At 43.0% G+C, this 15,738-nt stretch overlaps 2 protein-coding genes across 3 annotated transcripts in view; both read left to right on the forward strand.

Annotated features, from left to right (window-relative positions):
- Positions 1–1,519, forward strand: part of LOC116036810 (nesprin-2-like) — a 149,830-nt gene extending 148,311 nt beyond the window's left edge. Inside the window, exons 58-59 of the mRNA XM_035994929.1 lie at positions 105–1,362; positions 1,515–1,519. Coding sequence (XP_035850822.1) covers positions 105–1,362; positions 1,515–1,519 — 1,263 coding nt within the window. The remainder of the gene's footprint in view (positions 1–104; positions 1,363–1,514) is intronic.
- Positions 1,345–15,738, forward strand: part of LOC116036812 (nesprin-2-like) — a 49,654-nt gene continuing 35,260 nt past the window's right edge. Inside the window, exons 1-7 of one of the 2 annotated variants that reach the window (XM_035994506.1) lie at positions 1,345–1,446; positions 2,986–5,433; positions 5,581–7,898; positions 8,512–8,760; positions 9,749–9,904; positions 10,484–10,725; positions 12,803–14,870. In XM_035994506.1, the coding sequence (XP_035850399.1) occupies positions 3,114–5,433; positions 5,581–7,898; positions 8,512–8,760; positions 9,749–9,904; positions 10,484–10,725; positions 12,803–14,870 (7,353 nt within the window). In that variant the 5' untranslated portion in view covers positions 1,345–1,446; positions 2,986–3,113. Of the gene's footprint in view, positions 5,434–5,580; positions 7,899–8,511; positions 8,761–9,748; positions 9,905–10,483; positions 10,726–12,802; positions 14,871–15,738 lie in introns of both variants that reach the window. The other variant, XM_035994505.1, reaches the window with a different exon arrangement.

Consider the following 15,738-nt stretch of genomic DNA (forward strand, 5'->3'; position numbering starts at 1 on the left):
AAATCATGTTAAATAGAATTATTTCTCATACATATTGCATGTTATATTTAAGTAATAGTTAAGAAACTGTAGTAATTAATGTAATTTTTACCCCTCTGTTCAAGGAACTTGATAGAAAGAGCAAACAAAAGCTGCCTGGTGTCCTTCATGGTAATCTTGAGGAGACAAAGACATCTGTAGTGGCACCACCACGCAAAAGCAAGCGCTCACCTGAGAAAAAACATCAACTTAAACTACAAAAAAACATTCCCTTAACAGAAAAATCTACATCTATTGAGGATAAATTGTCGGTTTCGGCTGAGCTGCAAACTGAGGATAAAACATTAACAGCCGTCATGAAAGACATACAAATGGCTGGTGTGGAGCAAAGCAGAATTGAACCAACAAAACAGAAATCCCAGAGTCCAACATATACTTCAGAACCTTTTAAAGCACAACGTAACAACACTTCTCAAGATGCAGCATTTAAAAGTCTAAAGTTAGATACCACAGCTAAGCAAATAAAACCTGCTGTTGAGGAACCTGTATTGATCCAAAAGGTCATTGAGCAGTCTGCCTCTGGTGTTAGTGAGAATACTACACCTGTACCGTCCAGGAGAAAGTCCAAGGCTTTGGCCACTGATACAGAGTCTGCCCAGACTAAGGTGGAGCCTGAAATGGTAAAAACTATTATTACTCAAGGGTCACCCAGGAATCTAACAGGAACTGCTGCTGTGGAAGAAACAAAGCATATAGCAACCATTATTCTGGATGAAACAACAAAGACAAAGACCAAAAAAAAGCCTGGCAGTCAGATATCTTTACTGAGATCCAAAGAGCAAACTAATGCTGCTGCTGTTGTTGAGAAAAAAACTGTGGTTATCCCAACCAGGAGGAAGTCAAATAGTCTTGAGGTTTCCGCTGATCCAGAGCCAGTGGCAGACAATGAAAGAACTACATGGTTGGTACAGGAATCTGAGAAGTCAACCTCACAGTTTGTTTCAGGACTGGCTGAAACTGTTGTTTTGGAACAAGGTACAGTTTTACCACCAAAGCCAAAGTCAACAACACTTCCTCTGAAACAGACCGGCCAGCAGCCAGCACAGATGACAGGAGAACTGGAAAGTCAGAGGTCTGCTTTGAGCTTTAGGGAGGAAAAGTCAAAGAGTACTGAACTTACCACAACTTCACAGCACGTTGTTGCACATAATAGAACTACTGATGTGAAACCTGATGATAATAATAAAGAACCTGACAGCCTGAAGTCTTCGTCAACTCTACAGATGGCCACAGAAATAACTGAAACTACTGTTGTGAAAGAAAAAAAGCTTTCCCCAACCAAAATAAGATCAAAGGGTCCAGAGACAAAGCAAGATCCTAGAAGTCAGAAGCCTTCATTGAGCTCCGGAGAGATAACTAAAACTGTTGTTGTGGAAGAAACAAAGCGTATAGCAACCATTATTCTAGGTGTATCAGAGCCATTCACTTCTGTCCCTGTAATAACTGATGTTACAACAACACTTCCTCTGAAACAGGCTGACCAGCAGCCAGCACAGATGACAGAAGAACCAGAAAGTCAGAGGTCTGCTTTGAGTCTGAGGGAGCAAACTGAAAGTGTTGGTATGGAAGAAACAAAGCTCATACCAACCATAAGAAAGTCAGAGAGTACTAAACTTACCACACCTTCGCAGCAGGTTGTTACCCATAATAAAACTACTGATGTGAAACCTAAAGATAATATGAAAGAACCTGCCAGCTTGAGATCGTCTTCAACTCCACAGATGGCCACAGAAACAACAGAAACTACTGTTGTGAAAGAAAAGACGCTTTCTCCAACCAAAAGTAGATCAAAGGGTCCAAATCTCTCCCCAGAACATGCTACAAATGAAGTGACAGAGACAAAGCAAGAGCCAGGAAGTCAGAAGCCTTCATTGAGCTCCGGAGAGCTAATTGAAACTGTTGTTGTGGAGGAAACAAAGCGTGTTGCAACCATTATTCTAGATGTATCAGAGCCATTGACTTCTGTCCCTGTAACAGCAGATGTTACAACAACACTTCCTTTGAAACAGGCTGACCAACAGCCAGTACAGATGATAGAAGAACCTGAAAGTCAGAGGTCTGCTTTGAGTCTGAGGGAGCAAACTGAAAGTGTTGTTATGGAAGAAACAAAGCTCATACCAACCAGAAGAAAGTCAAAAATTACTGAACATACCACAACTTCACAGCATGTTGTTGCACATAACATAACTACTGATGTGGAACCTGAAGATAATAAGAAAGAACCTGACAGCCTGAGTTCTTCTTCAACTCCACAGATGGCCCCGGAAACAACTGAAACTACTGTTGTGAAAGAAAAAAAGCTTTCTCCAACCAAAAGAAGATCAAAGGGTCCAAAGCTCTCCCTAGAACATGCTACAAAGGAAGTAGCAGCAGGTGAACTCACCACTAAGTCAGTCATAGAGCAAGCTGAGACCATTATTGTTGAGCAAGCCAAGCTTGGACCTACCAGTAAAGAGTCAAAGAGTATAGACGTGTTGTTAAAGGTTACTGTTGCAAAACCTGCACAGCTCAAAGGCGAAGCAGAAAATCTGATGTCTCACCTTACTTCAGCGGCTATCACAGATGCTGAGCAATCTAAGTCTGTACGAAAAAGGCAAGAGTCAAAGAGTTTGAACGTTTCCACAACTTCAGTGCAAGTTGTTACCCATAGTATAACTACTGAACACTATTCAGAGCTTGAGGAACCTGCGAAGGAACCTGAGAATGCAAAGACTTCTTCAACTTTACCAGGGATCACAAAGCCAGTCGAAACTATTTTGGGAAAAAGTAAGTTCTCGCCAACCAAAGGAGAGTCAAAAAGTCCAAAACTGTCCACAGAATTTTCTAACAAGGAGAAAACACAGTCCATAGAAAAGCCTGGCAGTCAGCTATCTTTACTGAGATCCAAGGAGCAAACTAATGCTGCTGTTGTGGAGGAAACAAAGCGTATAGCAACCATTATTCTAGATGTATCCGAGCCATTCACTTCTGTCCCTGTACTGACTGATGTTACAACAACGCTTCCTCTGATACAGGCCGACCAACAGCCAGCACACATAACAGAAGAACCAGAAAGTCAGAGGTCTGCTTTGAGTATGAGGGAGCAAACTGAAAGTGTCATTATGGAAGTAACAAAGCTCATACCAACCACAAGAAAGTCAAAGAGTAAACCTACCACAGCTTCACAGCACGTTGTTGCTCATAATAAAACCACTGATGTGGAACCTGAAGATAATAAGAAAGAACCTGACAGCCTGACGTCTTCTTCAGCTCCACAGATGGCCACAGAAGCAACTGAAACTACTGTTGTGAAAGAAAAAAAGCTTTCTCCAACCAAAAGAAGATCAAAGGGTCCAAAGCTCTCCCCAGAACATGGTACAAAGGAAGTGACAGAGACAAAGCAAGAGTCAGAAAGTCAGAAGCCTTCATTGAGTTCCGGAGACCTTACTGAAACTGCTGCTTTGGAAGAAACAAAGCAAATAGCAACAATTATTCTAGATGTATCAAAGCCATTCACCTCTGTCTCTGTAACAACAACTGAAGTTACAACAACACTTGCTCTGAAACAGGCTGACCAACAGCCAGCACAGATGATGGCAGAACCAGAAAGTCAGAGGTCTGCTTTGAGTCTGAGGGAGCAAACTGAAAGTGTCGTTATGGAAGTAACAAAGCTCATACCAACCAGAAGAAAGTCAAAGAGTACTGAACTAACCACAACTAAGCAAGAGCCAGGAAGTCAGAAGCCTTCACTGAGCTCTGGAGAGCTAACTGAAACTGTGGTTGTGGAAGAAACTGAAGTTATACCAGCCAGGAGGAAATCAAAGAGTCTTGAGGTTTCCACAGTTCCAGAGCCAGTGTCTCCCCTTGGTATACTTACTGGAATGGAGCCTAACGAACTAAAACAAGAACCTGAAAATGATCCCGCAACCCCAGACTTTATTCAAGGGCAAGCTAAAACTGCTGTTCTGGAACAAAGTAAGCTTCTACCACCTAAGAGAAAGTCAAAGAGTACAGAACCTCCTTTTAAACTTGCTGACACTCAGGCACATCAGACAAGGATAGAACCTGAAGGTCACCAATATTATTTGAGTTCCAATGACCCAAATAGAAGTGCTGTTATTGAAGAAACAAAGCTTTTACCAACCAGTAGAAAGTCCAAGAGTGGTGACTTTTCCACATCTTCCGAGACAGTTGCTACCCATGTCAGATCACCTGCAGTGGAGCCTCAACAAAATAAGAAAGAACTGGATGGTAAAAAATCTTCAACTCCAGATGTGGTCACAGAACCAACTGAAAGCACAGTTGTAAAAATAGGAGAGCTTTCACCAACCAAAATAAAGTCGAAGGGTCTGAAACTTTCCCCAGACCTTTCTCCCACAGAGCTGACAAAGACCAAGGAAGAACCTGACAGTCAGAAGCAATCTTCATCTCAAGAGGTGGTCACAACAACAACTGAAATTACTGTTGTGGAAAAAGGTAAACTTTCACCAACCAAAAGAAAGTCGAAAGGTCTCAAACATTCCCCAGAACTTGCTACCACCGAGCTAACAAAAACCAATAAAGAGCCTGACAGTCAGAAGCCATCTTCAACTCCAGAGGTGGTCACAGCAACAACTGAATTGTCCGTCGTGGAAAAAGGAAAGCTTTCACCAACCAAAATAATGTCAAAGGGTGTGCAACTTTCCTCAGAACCTGCTACCACAGAACTGATGGATGTCAAGAAAGGATCTGACAGTCAGACATCTTCAGTGTATTCCAGAGAGCAAACTGAAGCTGCTGTTTTGGAGAAATTTACCATACCAGCCAGAAGGAAGCCAAAAAGTCTTGACATTTCCACAGCTGTAGAGCCCGTCTCTGCTCTTGGTGGAAATATTGACCTGGAGACTAAGGAAGAACCAGAGAGTGACAAGGCTTTAGTTGGACAGGTAGTCACAGTAGCCACTGAAACTGCTGTTTTAACCAAAAGAAAGTCCAAGGGTCTAAACCTTTCCCCAGAATGTTCTCCCACAGAGCTGACAAAGACCAAGGAAGAGCCTGACAGACTGAAGCCATCTTTAACTCCAGAGGTGGTCACAGCACCAACTGAAATTACTGTTGTGGAAAAAGGAAAGCTTTCACCAACCAAAAGAAAGTCTAAGTGTTCGAAACTTTCCTCAGAACTTGCTGCCACAGAGCAACCAGAAACAAAGGAAGAGCCGGACAGTCAGATGTCTTCATTGTATTCCTGTCCAGCTGTAGAGCCTGTCTCTGCTCTTGGGGGAAGTATTGACCTGGAGTCTAAGGAGGCTAAGAAAGAACCCGAGAGTGGCAAAGCTTCAGCTGGACAGGTAGTCACAGGAGCAATTGAAATATCTGTTGTTAAAGACGGTATGCTTTCACCAACCCAAAGAAAGTCGAAGGGTCTCAAATATTCCCCAGAACTAACAAAAACCAATAAAGAGCCTGACAATCAGGAGCCATTTTCAATTCAAGAGGTGGTCACAGAAACAACTGAAATTACCTTTGTTGAAAAAGGTAAACTTTCACCAACCAAAAGAATGTTAGAGGGTATGAAACTTTCCTCAGAACTTGCTACCACAGAGCTGATGGACGTCAAGAAAGAATCTGACAGTCAAACATCTTCAGTGTCTTCCAGAGAGCAAACTGAAGCTGCTGTTTCGGAGGAATTTATCATGCTAGCCAGAAGGAACCGGGGGCCTGAAGTGGGCATTTTACAATTAGATATACAGACCAGTCCAGAGGATGATGAAAACACATCTGTCACAGGAGCAAAAAGGATCAGACCTGTTCAAACAAGTCTCCAGAGAGAAGGAGTAGCAGAAAGCAAAGATATGACTGCTGCAGTTAAGATGACTACAATAGAAGTACGAGAAAGCAGTACTGAATGTCAAGACAATGTGGTTCAAACGGGCAAACCCTCTCCTGCTTGTGAAGCATTGCCCCCAGATGAGGCAGGGACAGAATTTGTAGAAATATCTGAGCGACATATGGTGAAACCAAGCCAAACTAAAACTCAAAGAGAGCTCTTCATAACCATGCAGGAAAAACCTAAAGTGGTCAAGAAACATGGTGTCCAGGAACAGCATCCTACACGTGGCATGGACAGTGTACCCAAGAGCTTGGATGAAAAATCAGTTACAATGGAGAAAATCCATATGGGGCCTGAAATGCGCATCCTACAACTAGATATACCGACCAGTTTGGAGAAGGATAAAAACACATCTGTCACAAGAGCAAAAGAGCCAAGGAAAGATAGTGTTCAAACAAGTGTCCAGAGCGAAAGAGTACCAGAAACAAAGATTACTACTGCTGATGTGAAACCAGCGGAAGCAGTTGAGATGACTGAGATAAAGGTGCAAGAAAGCAGTACTAAATTTCAAGACAATATGGCTCAAAGGGACTCAGCTCAACCCACCCCTCCTGGTTCTGAATCATTGCAACCGCATGAGACAGAGAAAGAATTTATAGAAATAAGCGTATATAAGCAAGACATAGTAAAACCAAGCCAAACTGACACTAAGATGGAACTCTTGAAACCCGCACAGGATTGGCCTACAGAGGTCAAGGGACATGTGGTCCAAGAAGAGCATCCTGAAGTGTTAACACGTGGTATGCACGATGTACCCAAGAGCCTGGATGAAAAGTTTGTTATGATGAAGAAAATCCACATGGGGTCTGAGGTGCACATCCTACAACTAAATACAACCAGTATGGAGAAGGATGAAAACACTTCTGTTACAAGAGCAAAAGAGCGAAGGATAGATGTTGGTCAAACACGTGTCCAGTGCGAAAGAGCCCCAGAAAACAAAGATAAGACTACTCCTGATGTTAAGCAAAAGAAGGCTGCAGTTAAGACAAGATTAGAAGTGCAACAAATCACAACTGAAAGGCAAGGAAATGTGGCTCAGAGTGACTCCAATCAACCCCCCTCTGTGTGTGCAAGGCAGCTAAGTGATTCAGAGACAACATTTGAAAAAATAAGCATATCTGAGCAAGACACTGTAAAACCAAGCCAAACAGTGATTAAATTAGAGCTCATGAATACCACACAGAAAAGACCCCAAAAGGTCAAGGATCATGACGTGCAAGAAGTGAATGCTAAAGTGTCAACAAAAGACTTGCATGATGCACCCCAGAGCCTGGATGAAAACTCTATTAGGATGGATAAAATCCACAAAGGGGCTGAAGTGCACATTTTACAACCAGGTACACCTGTCACTATAAAGGAGCATGAAATTGCATCTGTTGCAATAACAAAGGCACCAAGAATTGATATAGATCAAACAAGTAGCCAGTGCGAAACAGAGCCAGAAAACAAAGACCTGACTTCAGCTGATATTCAGCCAGAAAAGACTGCAGTCAAGATGACCATGGTCGAAGTGAAGACCAAAGAAAGACTCAGGGATAGCAGTATCCATGAAAAACATGCTGAAGTGTCAGCACATGACATGCATAATGTATCCAAGAGCCTGGATGAGAAGTCTGTTATAACAGGAGACATCCACATCAGTGTACATGATTACAAAACTGTCACAATAGAAAAGGAACCTGAGATGGAATTACGTATTCTGTTTGAGACAGTTAAAGAAAGCAAGGATGTGACCACCACTGACAAGCCTGCAAGTGAGATGACCCGGGTTGAAGTGCGAGAAAGCTTTACTGAATCCCTGTCTGAACCCAGTGAGGTCCCTCTAACCCAAACAGAGAGACACACAACAGATGAAAAGGAAAATAAGAAGGAAGAGAAGGAGGGGAAGAGGACAATTCAGGAAGAACAAAGAGAAAAGATGGTCAAGGTGGATATACAAAATGCTCCACTCCCAATGGCCACGACCTCCACCACTGGTGAAGTGACACTGCAGAGAATGGATTCGCCACAGGTAAGACATGGGGATTACTTATTTGCAGACTGTGACATTTTTCCCACAAATTCTAGTTCATTCTAAATGAGCACAAACCAGGAAACCCTTGATTCATTATAGTAATATATAATGAAACAGAACTAACTCACCACTATGTTACATGTCCATAACGTATCTCCACTGGTTTATTGTCAATACCCACCCAAGTCAAAGGTTTCCCTGATACAAACACTGTCAAAGAAATGGACAACCTATTCCCCTCTTTGAATTTCTATCTTCACCCTTCAAAAAACGTCGATTTAACATGGCAGAATTCCTTTGTAACTACAATAGAAGACAAGTTGAGTAGACAGAGAGAAGAGAGAGAAAACAATATCCAGTGAAAAGGAGGATAAAAAAGGAAAAGTGCTGTCCACCTGTGCTACCAATGGTTTCAGTGCCTCGGGGTAGTAATATGAGCTTCCTCATACATGTTATCACTGTCTTGCAAGTTAAAAGGGGTAAGGCTTGGTACACCTCCAAACAAAAAGTAGACAGAGTTCTTTTCTTAGCTCAACCGAAACACTATACAATTGTATGTCAGAATTTTTCCTGCATTAATACTGGTGTTTTGTGTCCACAATGGGAGCAGGTGTACAAGGCTGACACAATATCACCTGCATCACTGCAGGCAGTTCAGAAATCTTCAACTGACATTATCTGGGGTAAGGTAACCCTGATGAAAGGACTGCCCTCTCAGGAAAACGAAGCTCTAGCCAAAGCAAGCATTGTGAAGACTGAGAAACGTGTTCTGGAGATACCAGAAGGATGCGCCACAAGGAACATCTTCACAGAAATGCAGCTACTCTCAGGGACTGGATCCAACAGCCAACTTACTGAGGTATCATCATTTCTGTGTGCCACAGTGTCTTTTTTGAAACTGCCACTAGGACTCACCAAAGTTAATTATCATAAAAGATCAATCGTTTAAATAAAATGATCAAATCCTTCACATACAGGCTTTAAGTGCATACAAGGATACGGGTGTGATGAGCATGTACTGTCAGCATTGATGGTTTAAATCTATCTCATGGTTACGTTATTTTGTCTCCTTTTCATCCTTTTTGATGCTCCATGTACTGTATATCAAAAACAGAGGTAATATTCCTTTTTTAAAGCTATAGTGCGTAGTTTCTGTTGCCCCCATGAGGAATTCTAATAATGATAACAACACTGTCGGCGCATCCACATGATGCAAGCCTTCAGTGATCGCGCACCTACGTTACAAAACCCATTACTAACCTTTTCAAGAGCAGTAAGGCGACATCTGTGTCTGACCTTAGTCCCTTTTTTTTTTTTTAGCGCTATCCAATTAGGAAAAGCCACACCAATGGTTATCTGTGTTTGTCTTCGGCGTCGGCCACTTTCTTTTTGGGATTTGAGTCCTTCTGTTGAATGTGTAGGTCTTTTCTTAGCATTACAATCACTGACTGAAACAATTTGTGGATGCTTCTTCAGGTTTTCAGCCATGCCTTTACCTGTTGCAGCAGTCCTCTTTGCCTCCAAAGCTGAACACTGCTGTTGTCCTTTCTCAGCGGTGCTGTGAAATGCATCACTCGAGCTGCTGTGCACGAATGTCGCCGGACTACACAATTTTGTAAACATAGCCATACTGAGAAATACAGAGAGAGTTTTGTGGAGCTGATAAGCTTAATTAGCTTCGTAGCAACTAATTTGGCAATGGCTTAAATGTAACGGACGTTCATTAATATTAAATAGTCGCACACTATTGCTTTAAATTAGATCATGTTTGGACATAATCCAAAACCCATTTGGGCATTAACTGGAATTTTGAGACTCCAGACTCTGAAGTGTTTCTGTGAATTTAGGGTAAACCACTTGAGGATGCCCCAGATGCTCTGATTACATCCACCATTGATCTGGATAACCGTCTAAGCAGGCTGGTGTCTCGAATCCTGAGCTGCAAGAACCACCCAGCTGAGCTCAACCCAACAGCCATGGCCCAGCAGCTGAAGGAGGCTCAGGTGCGATTCAGAATGACAGGGTGCATGACTCACTAGAGAAATAAAAAAAATGCTTTATGGCAACAGCTTGATTTATAAATACTGGTGGCAGCAGGTTGGGTTATAATGCCAAACTACCTAATGAATTGGACATCTCCAATGCTTTTCTGTACCAGCTTGTTCAAAGGTGGATATTAAAAACAACAGTACACATTTGTCAAAATAATTACGATTGTAATGGTCGAAATAAACATTAATAGTGTGGGAGTGCGGAACAAACAAGATGGAGAAGTTAAATTCAGTTGAGTCTGTTTACTCCACTTTTTATCCACAGCTTACAGCTTCAGGTTACACTTCCAGGTTACACAGCCACCCTCTCACAAACCACACATAGCCTGAAATAGTGTCCCAACAACGCCCCCTCGTCCCAGTGAGCTCCCTACTTAAAGGAGCTGCAGTATCTAGTGAATGTTTCTATATTTTGGGTCACCACAATAGCATTTTACTTGTGTTTAGTAACAATAAAATAATCGCAATAAACATTTGTATCAAAACTACAGGCTTTGGATAATTTTGTTTACTTTCTCTTCCTGAGTACAGCAGTGCAGAGAGACTGCCCAGGAACAGGTGTCATTGCTCTCTCAGCTGAGAGGAGCCGATGCTGAGAACAATGATGCTCTGGAGCATGTGGAGGACCAGTGGAGCACTGCTGCCCAGGATGCAGCTGCTGTCATCCAGAGTAAAGAGGCCCAGCTGCAGCTGGTGACTGATCACTGCAGACAGACCAAAGCAACCAGGACTACACTGGAAAGACTGACAGCAGAACTGGATGCTGTCAGAATGTGAGTTCTCATCTATGGTTTCCTTTTAGTTTCTTAACTGAAGGTTACATTTTAAGGTACTATACAATATGTTGCAATAGAAATAGAACGCATCGCGTCATACTCTGAAAGCCAGGCCCACCGGAGGGGAAAATAATCGGTGCCCCCAATTTGCAACCAAGAGCTGACACGCTAACAAAGTGCCTGTAGCCAGCTAAACACTTTAGATTTGAGAATGTCAAAGGATTATTATTTAAGCAACCCATGTCTACCAGAGATTACACATTAGCTGTTAGTAAACTAATGTTAGCTATGTGTTAGCAAGCTAAGGTATTTGCAAACATAATACTAGCTTAGCTTTCTGATTTATCCACATTCCACTATAACACAAGTTGCATACTGTGTACATAATGCATATATAATGCTTAACTTACAGACATGTAGTTAACCTAAAACTGACATCTGGATATTTGACTTCGTAACAAAATGCTTGCTGTTAGTTAGTGTCAGGCTCCCACAGTCTCCCCATTCTCCCTGCTGATCCCTCACGTCTGTATCCACTTTTGTCTTCATAAAAGCTCCGTTTTTCGGTTCAGCAGCTTATAAAAACTTAAGTGATGTGTTTATTACATTGTTGGTAGTGCATATCATCACACAGCAACTTTAAGGCATTTTTCTGTTTGCTAGCAGACGGAATTAACGAGGAGGAACCTTCACGCAATACAAGTGAATGGAGGGTGGGGGCGGGACTCAAACTTTATAAAGCTCAACAGTCCCGCCCACAGCCGGTTCCGGAAGTAAAAATACAATGCAATTTCTCCATTGACAATTGGAGTATAAGCCATAAAATTGTAACCGGCGATTGGTAGACTTAAAACCAGCTGCGACATGACTAAGCGATTGTATATGCTCATATAGACGCCAAAAGTTCATGGGGCACCAACCTTGTTTTGAGATAAATGTCTTTTATTTGCGATGTCTTGGATAAATACATTACCCACAATCCTGAACAATCCCACAGTGATGCCTCTGATTGGTGGAACTCATGTCATGTGACTGTTTGGTTAAACCCTAAACCCAGCGAAAGTCTGTGAGTCTTTGCTGCTGTACTGTGTAGGCTTCTGTAACGTTACTGTTTAGTGTATGATCTTTAATAAAAAGAAGAAGAAAAAAAACCTGTGTTGCGTTTCTGCATGGTAGACTTATCAGTGCAATCATGATCTCCTTGGCTGCCATGATGGCTTTTTTCAAGGACGAGAACAAGTCTCCAAAGGGGTGAAAACCACTTTAAATCGGGTCACATTATTGAATGTCCGAGGTTCAGCTTGTGGGTTTTGTAAGGGCCAGCATGAGGGACAAGACCTACAAAGTTGTGGTGAGTTTTGCAGGGAGGTTGGTAATGTTAGTTAACATTATCCGTTCACTTTAGCTAGGCTACTGTAGCCTTCATACTGTAGGAGTCATATCAATAATTTTATTATTTACATGATTACTACTGAAAGAACTGCTATTAACTGTACATTCACTATATAAAAATCACTGTTTTGGAGAAAAAAGTGCGCAAGGCTGTCGTCGGATTGGAAGTTGTTCAAGAGGCTCTTTTGCGGTTGTGTCTTCGACTATATTATTCAGTGGTGCACGGTGGTTTATGGGATGAGTAGTTCCTTTGCTCTGAAATGAAAATATGTACACAGTCTTGTACCTTTTGACTTTTTTTTTGATTTTCTGTTCGTTTGTCCACTCAAAATGATATGTTGTATGCTTATGAGTCATGTCACGTCTGCTTAGCCTAAGGCATGGTCTAAGACTCTTTATATATGGATTTTTCCAGACATCAATGGGAGAAATGAATGGGAAATTTACTTCCGGAACCTAAGGTCTCTCAGAGGAGGGGCGGGACTGTTGAAGTCTATAGAGAACTAAGAAGGAGCAAGACTGAGTCGAGGCTAAAGGGGGGCAGAGACCGGAAGAACAGGAGTGTTGAATCTTTCTAAAGCAATACTTTGTTTGTTAACATTAAATGTAATGTAAACCTCAACATTCCCCCTCATACTTATATCTTTAACAACTGTTAAAGACTTAACTGTTTTTCTTTCAGGTCCCCAGAGGAGAGCAGCTCCAAGGAAGCAGAGCGACTGTGCTCCTTACAGAGGAGTATGGAGGAGAACAGAACAGTACTGGGGGAGTTGCTCGTGACCCATACCAAGTTATACCCCCACCTCAGCTGGTCTAAGCGAGCACCCGCACAGACTGAGCAGAATAACCTGCAAGAGAAGTGGAGAGGCCTGGAAAGAGCTGTGGAGAGGACCTTGTATCACACAAATGTCCATTTTCACGAGACCAGCAGCCTTCAGTTGGCAATATCAGATCTTCAGGAACATTTGGAGACAATCGGCAAAGAACTTGAAGCCAAGTCTCCTTTAGTTACTCAGTGGAACTGCAAGAAGGCGCAGCAGCTGATGGTGGCAAATGCTGAGGTTAAAGCTGCTTGGAAAAAATACCTTCATCTGCAGCAGCTGTTGGAGGCGCTACTCCTCGGCTCACAGAGGGAGAAGGATACAACTGAGATACAGCTGGGGCTTCAGAGCATCAAAGACCAACTTTGCCACACAAAGGAACTAGTGTCCTCTCAAACTCAGAGCAGCAGCAACGCCATCATGGAGAAAATTATGGTGGTGATGAGGGATGGCCTCGTCTGGGCAAAGCAGACAGAAAGTGAGATTGATGGCCGGAGGGAAAGGGTTGCTCTCCTCCCCGAGGAGGTGCACCGGCAGCTCAGAGATCTGAAGAAGCTGCAGTCTAAGGTCATGGCCAAACAGGGCCAACTGGAGACACTGGTGGAGGAGGTGACAGAGCTCCTTCCACAGCTGGACCAGGCTGAGGAGGTGCCCATGGTGCACTCCTCTCTGAAATCCCTCCAAGAACTCTCAAAGTGGACATCTGAGAAGCTAGCCAAGGCTGTTAGAGAAATAGAGTCCGGACTGCAGACCAGAGAGAAGCTGTCAGAGCAGATTGCTGACCTAGACTCCTGGGTTTTGGCTCATCTGCACAAAGAGGCCTCCAGGAGTCCAGACAGTGAGCTGAGGAGCCCTGCTGAACTGGACCGCCGAGTTCGTCAGATCCAAGAGACCCTGGCTGAGGCGGAGAAGCAGGCCGCTGTCTGTGAGGCTCTTCTAATGAAGAGTAAAGACATTGCCTCTGAACTCAGCATCACAGAGAACTGTCGGCTTTTCGACAAGCTTACCAACCTCCAGGGGGACATCAGAGCCATCAGCAGCTATGAGAAGGCCAACAAAAAGGACCTGGATGAACTCACGCAGACTCTAGATTGCAGCAAGAAAAACCTGCTCACCATAGAAACAAGCCTGAGGCAGATGTTAGTAGATCTGAGTAGATACAGGTTCCCCATCACGAGCGAGTCCCTGCAAGCTTTGGAGCCTTCCAAACACATGATTTTGGAGCACAAGTCCCAGGTTGACCTTCTGCAACAGTGGATTCCCCAGGAAAAGACGAGGGAACTGTACTCAGTCACTTCTGAACTTCTCAGCAAAATGGTCACCCTGGAAATGAAAGCCAGAGGCCATGAGCGGTACCTGAACAACAGGCAGTGTGTGGAGGACCTCAGGGAGAACGTTCAGGAGCAGGTCCGTCAGGCCAAAGACGACAGCCTGGCGCTGGACGAGAAGTACCAAGTCTGTCAGACCCTCCTCGTCCAGCTTTCTCTTATAAAGTATATGTCTGAGGAGGCTGGCTCCAAACTCCAGATGATCTCCACTGATCTTTACCCATCACAGCTGAGCACAGAGCGACAGAGACTGAAACAAAACGAGGGGAGCCTTGACACCTTGGAGATGATGCTCTACAACAACCTCAGCATCATGGAGTGGAACCTGCTGGAGGATCTGGACCTGGACTCAGAGAAGGCAGCCACTCAGGCCTTCCTCTGGAAGAGCCAGCAAGAGCTCCAGAAACTCCCCATGTTGGAGCCAAATGAAACAGAAATTAACAACGAATACCAAAGGATCATGTCTTCGAAAAAGACTGTAGAGTCCAGAATGAGAGCACTGGAGGTTCTAGAGCAAAAGAAGGGAAAGAGACAAGGACATGGATCCCAAGATCTGATAGACTTAAAGAATGCAGTCCTCTGTGAATGTGACTCACAAATGGCAAGTTGTACTATTCTTGTTTGTTTTTTTTACGAAAAAAATGAATATTGAAATGTTTTTATAAGTTTGCCAATGACTTTTAATTAAGTTTAGACAATTATAGAGAAGCATTTGCAAGTTAATTTACAATACCATTCTGTGTCTGACGACTATTTTAATCATCATTACAAAGCGAAACCCACCTATCCTGTACTCTGCAGCTTAAACAAGTTAATTCCATTATTTTCACATACTAAAATAGTGTTCTGGACATAACTTGTGTGCCTCAGTAAAGGCACAGGCAGTCAGCTAGTTTCCAGACCAGGTCCACTAAATAACTAGTTTAGTAACAGATTCAAAACATTTGACACCAGGTCAGAATCCAAGCTATATCTGAAGCTAAAATCTTACTCATACTGTACTTAGCACCAGCGATGTAGTACTCAAGACCGTCTCAAGACCGCTTTTTGAAGATCTCATCTCGGAATCGACCATTACTCGGTCTTGTCTTGGCCTCAGATAAAGGGGACTCTGGATTTTATGTCCTACATTTATTTTACACATATTCTGATTCATGTGTTATCATTACCATGATGGGATGTAAAACTACCTGCTTCAAAAGAAACCAATAGCTTGACATTTCTAATTCGACATTTGTTAGTTAACCTTCTCCCCACTCCGCATTCCCAAGAAAGTGAATGCGGGAGACAGAAGAAGCAGCTCTAGCTGTCTGGGAGATGTCAGCCAAATTGTGAATGAAAAAAAATCTAAATTTGTTTTCTGTGGGTGTTTTTATGGGAATGTGGAGCTTTCAGATTAATTTGAGGAGTCCCTATTTTATCGTGGCATGCAGTGTGGGACTCACACTGGTCTGGTCTTGGTCTTGACT

The sequence above is a fragment of the Sander lucioperca genome, chromosome 18, assembly GCF_008315115.2.
Source record: "Sander lucioperca isolate FBNREF2018 chromosome 18, SLUC_FBN_1.2, whole genome shotgun sequence".
Classification (NCBI taxonomy): Eukaryota; Metazoa; Chordata; class Actinopteri; order Perciformes; family Percidae; genus Sander; species Sander lucioperca.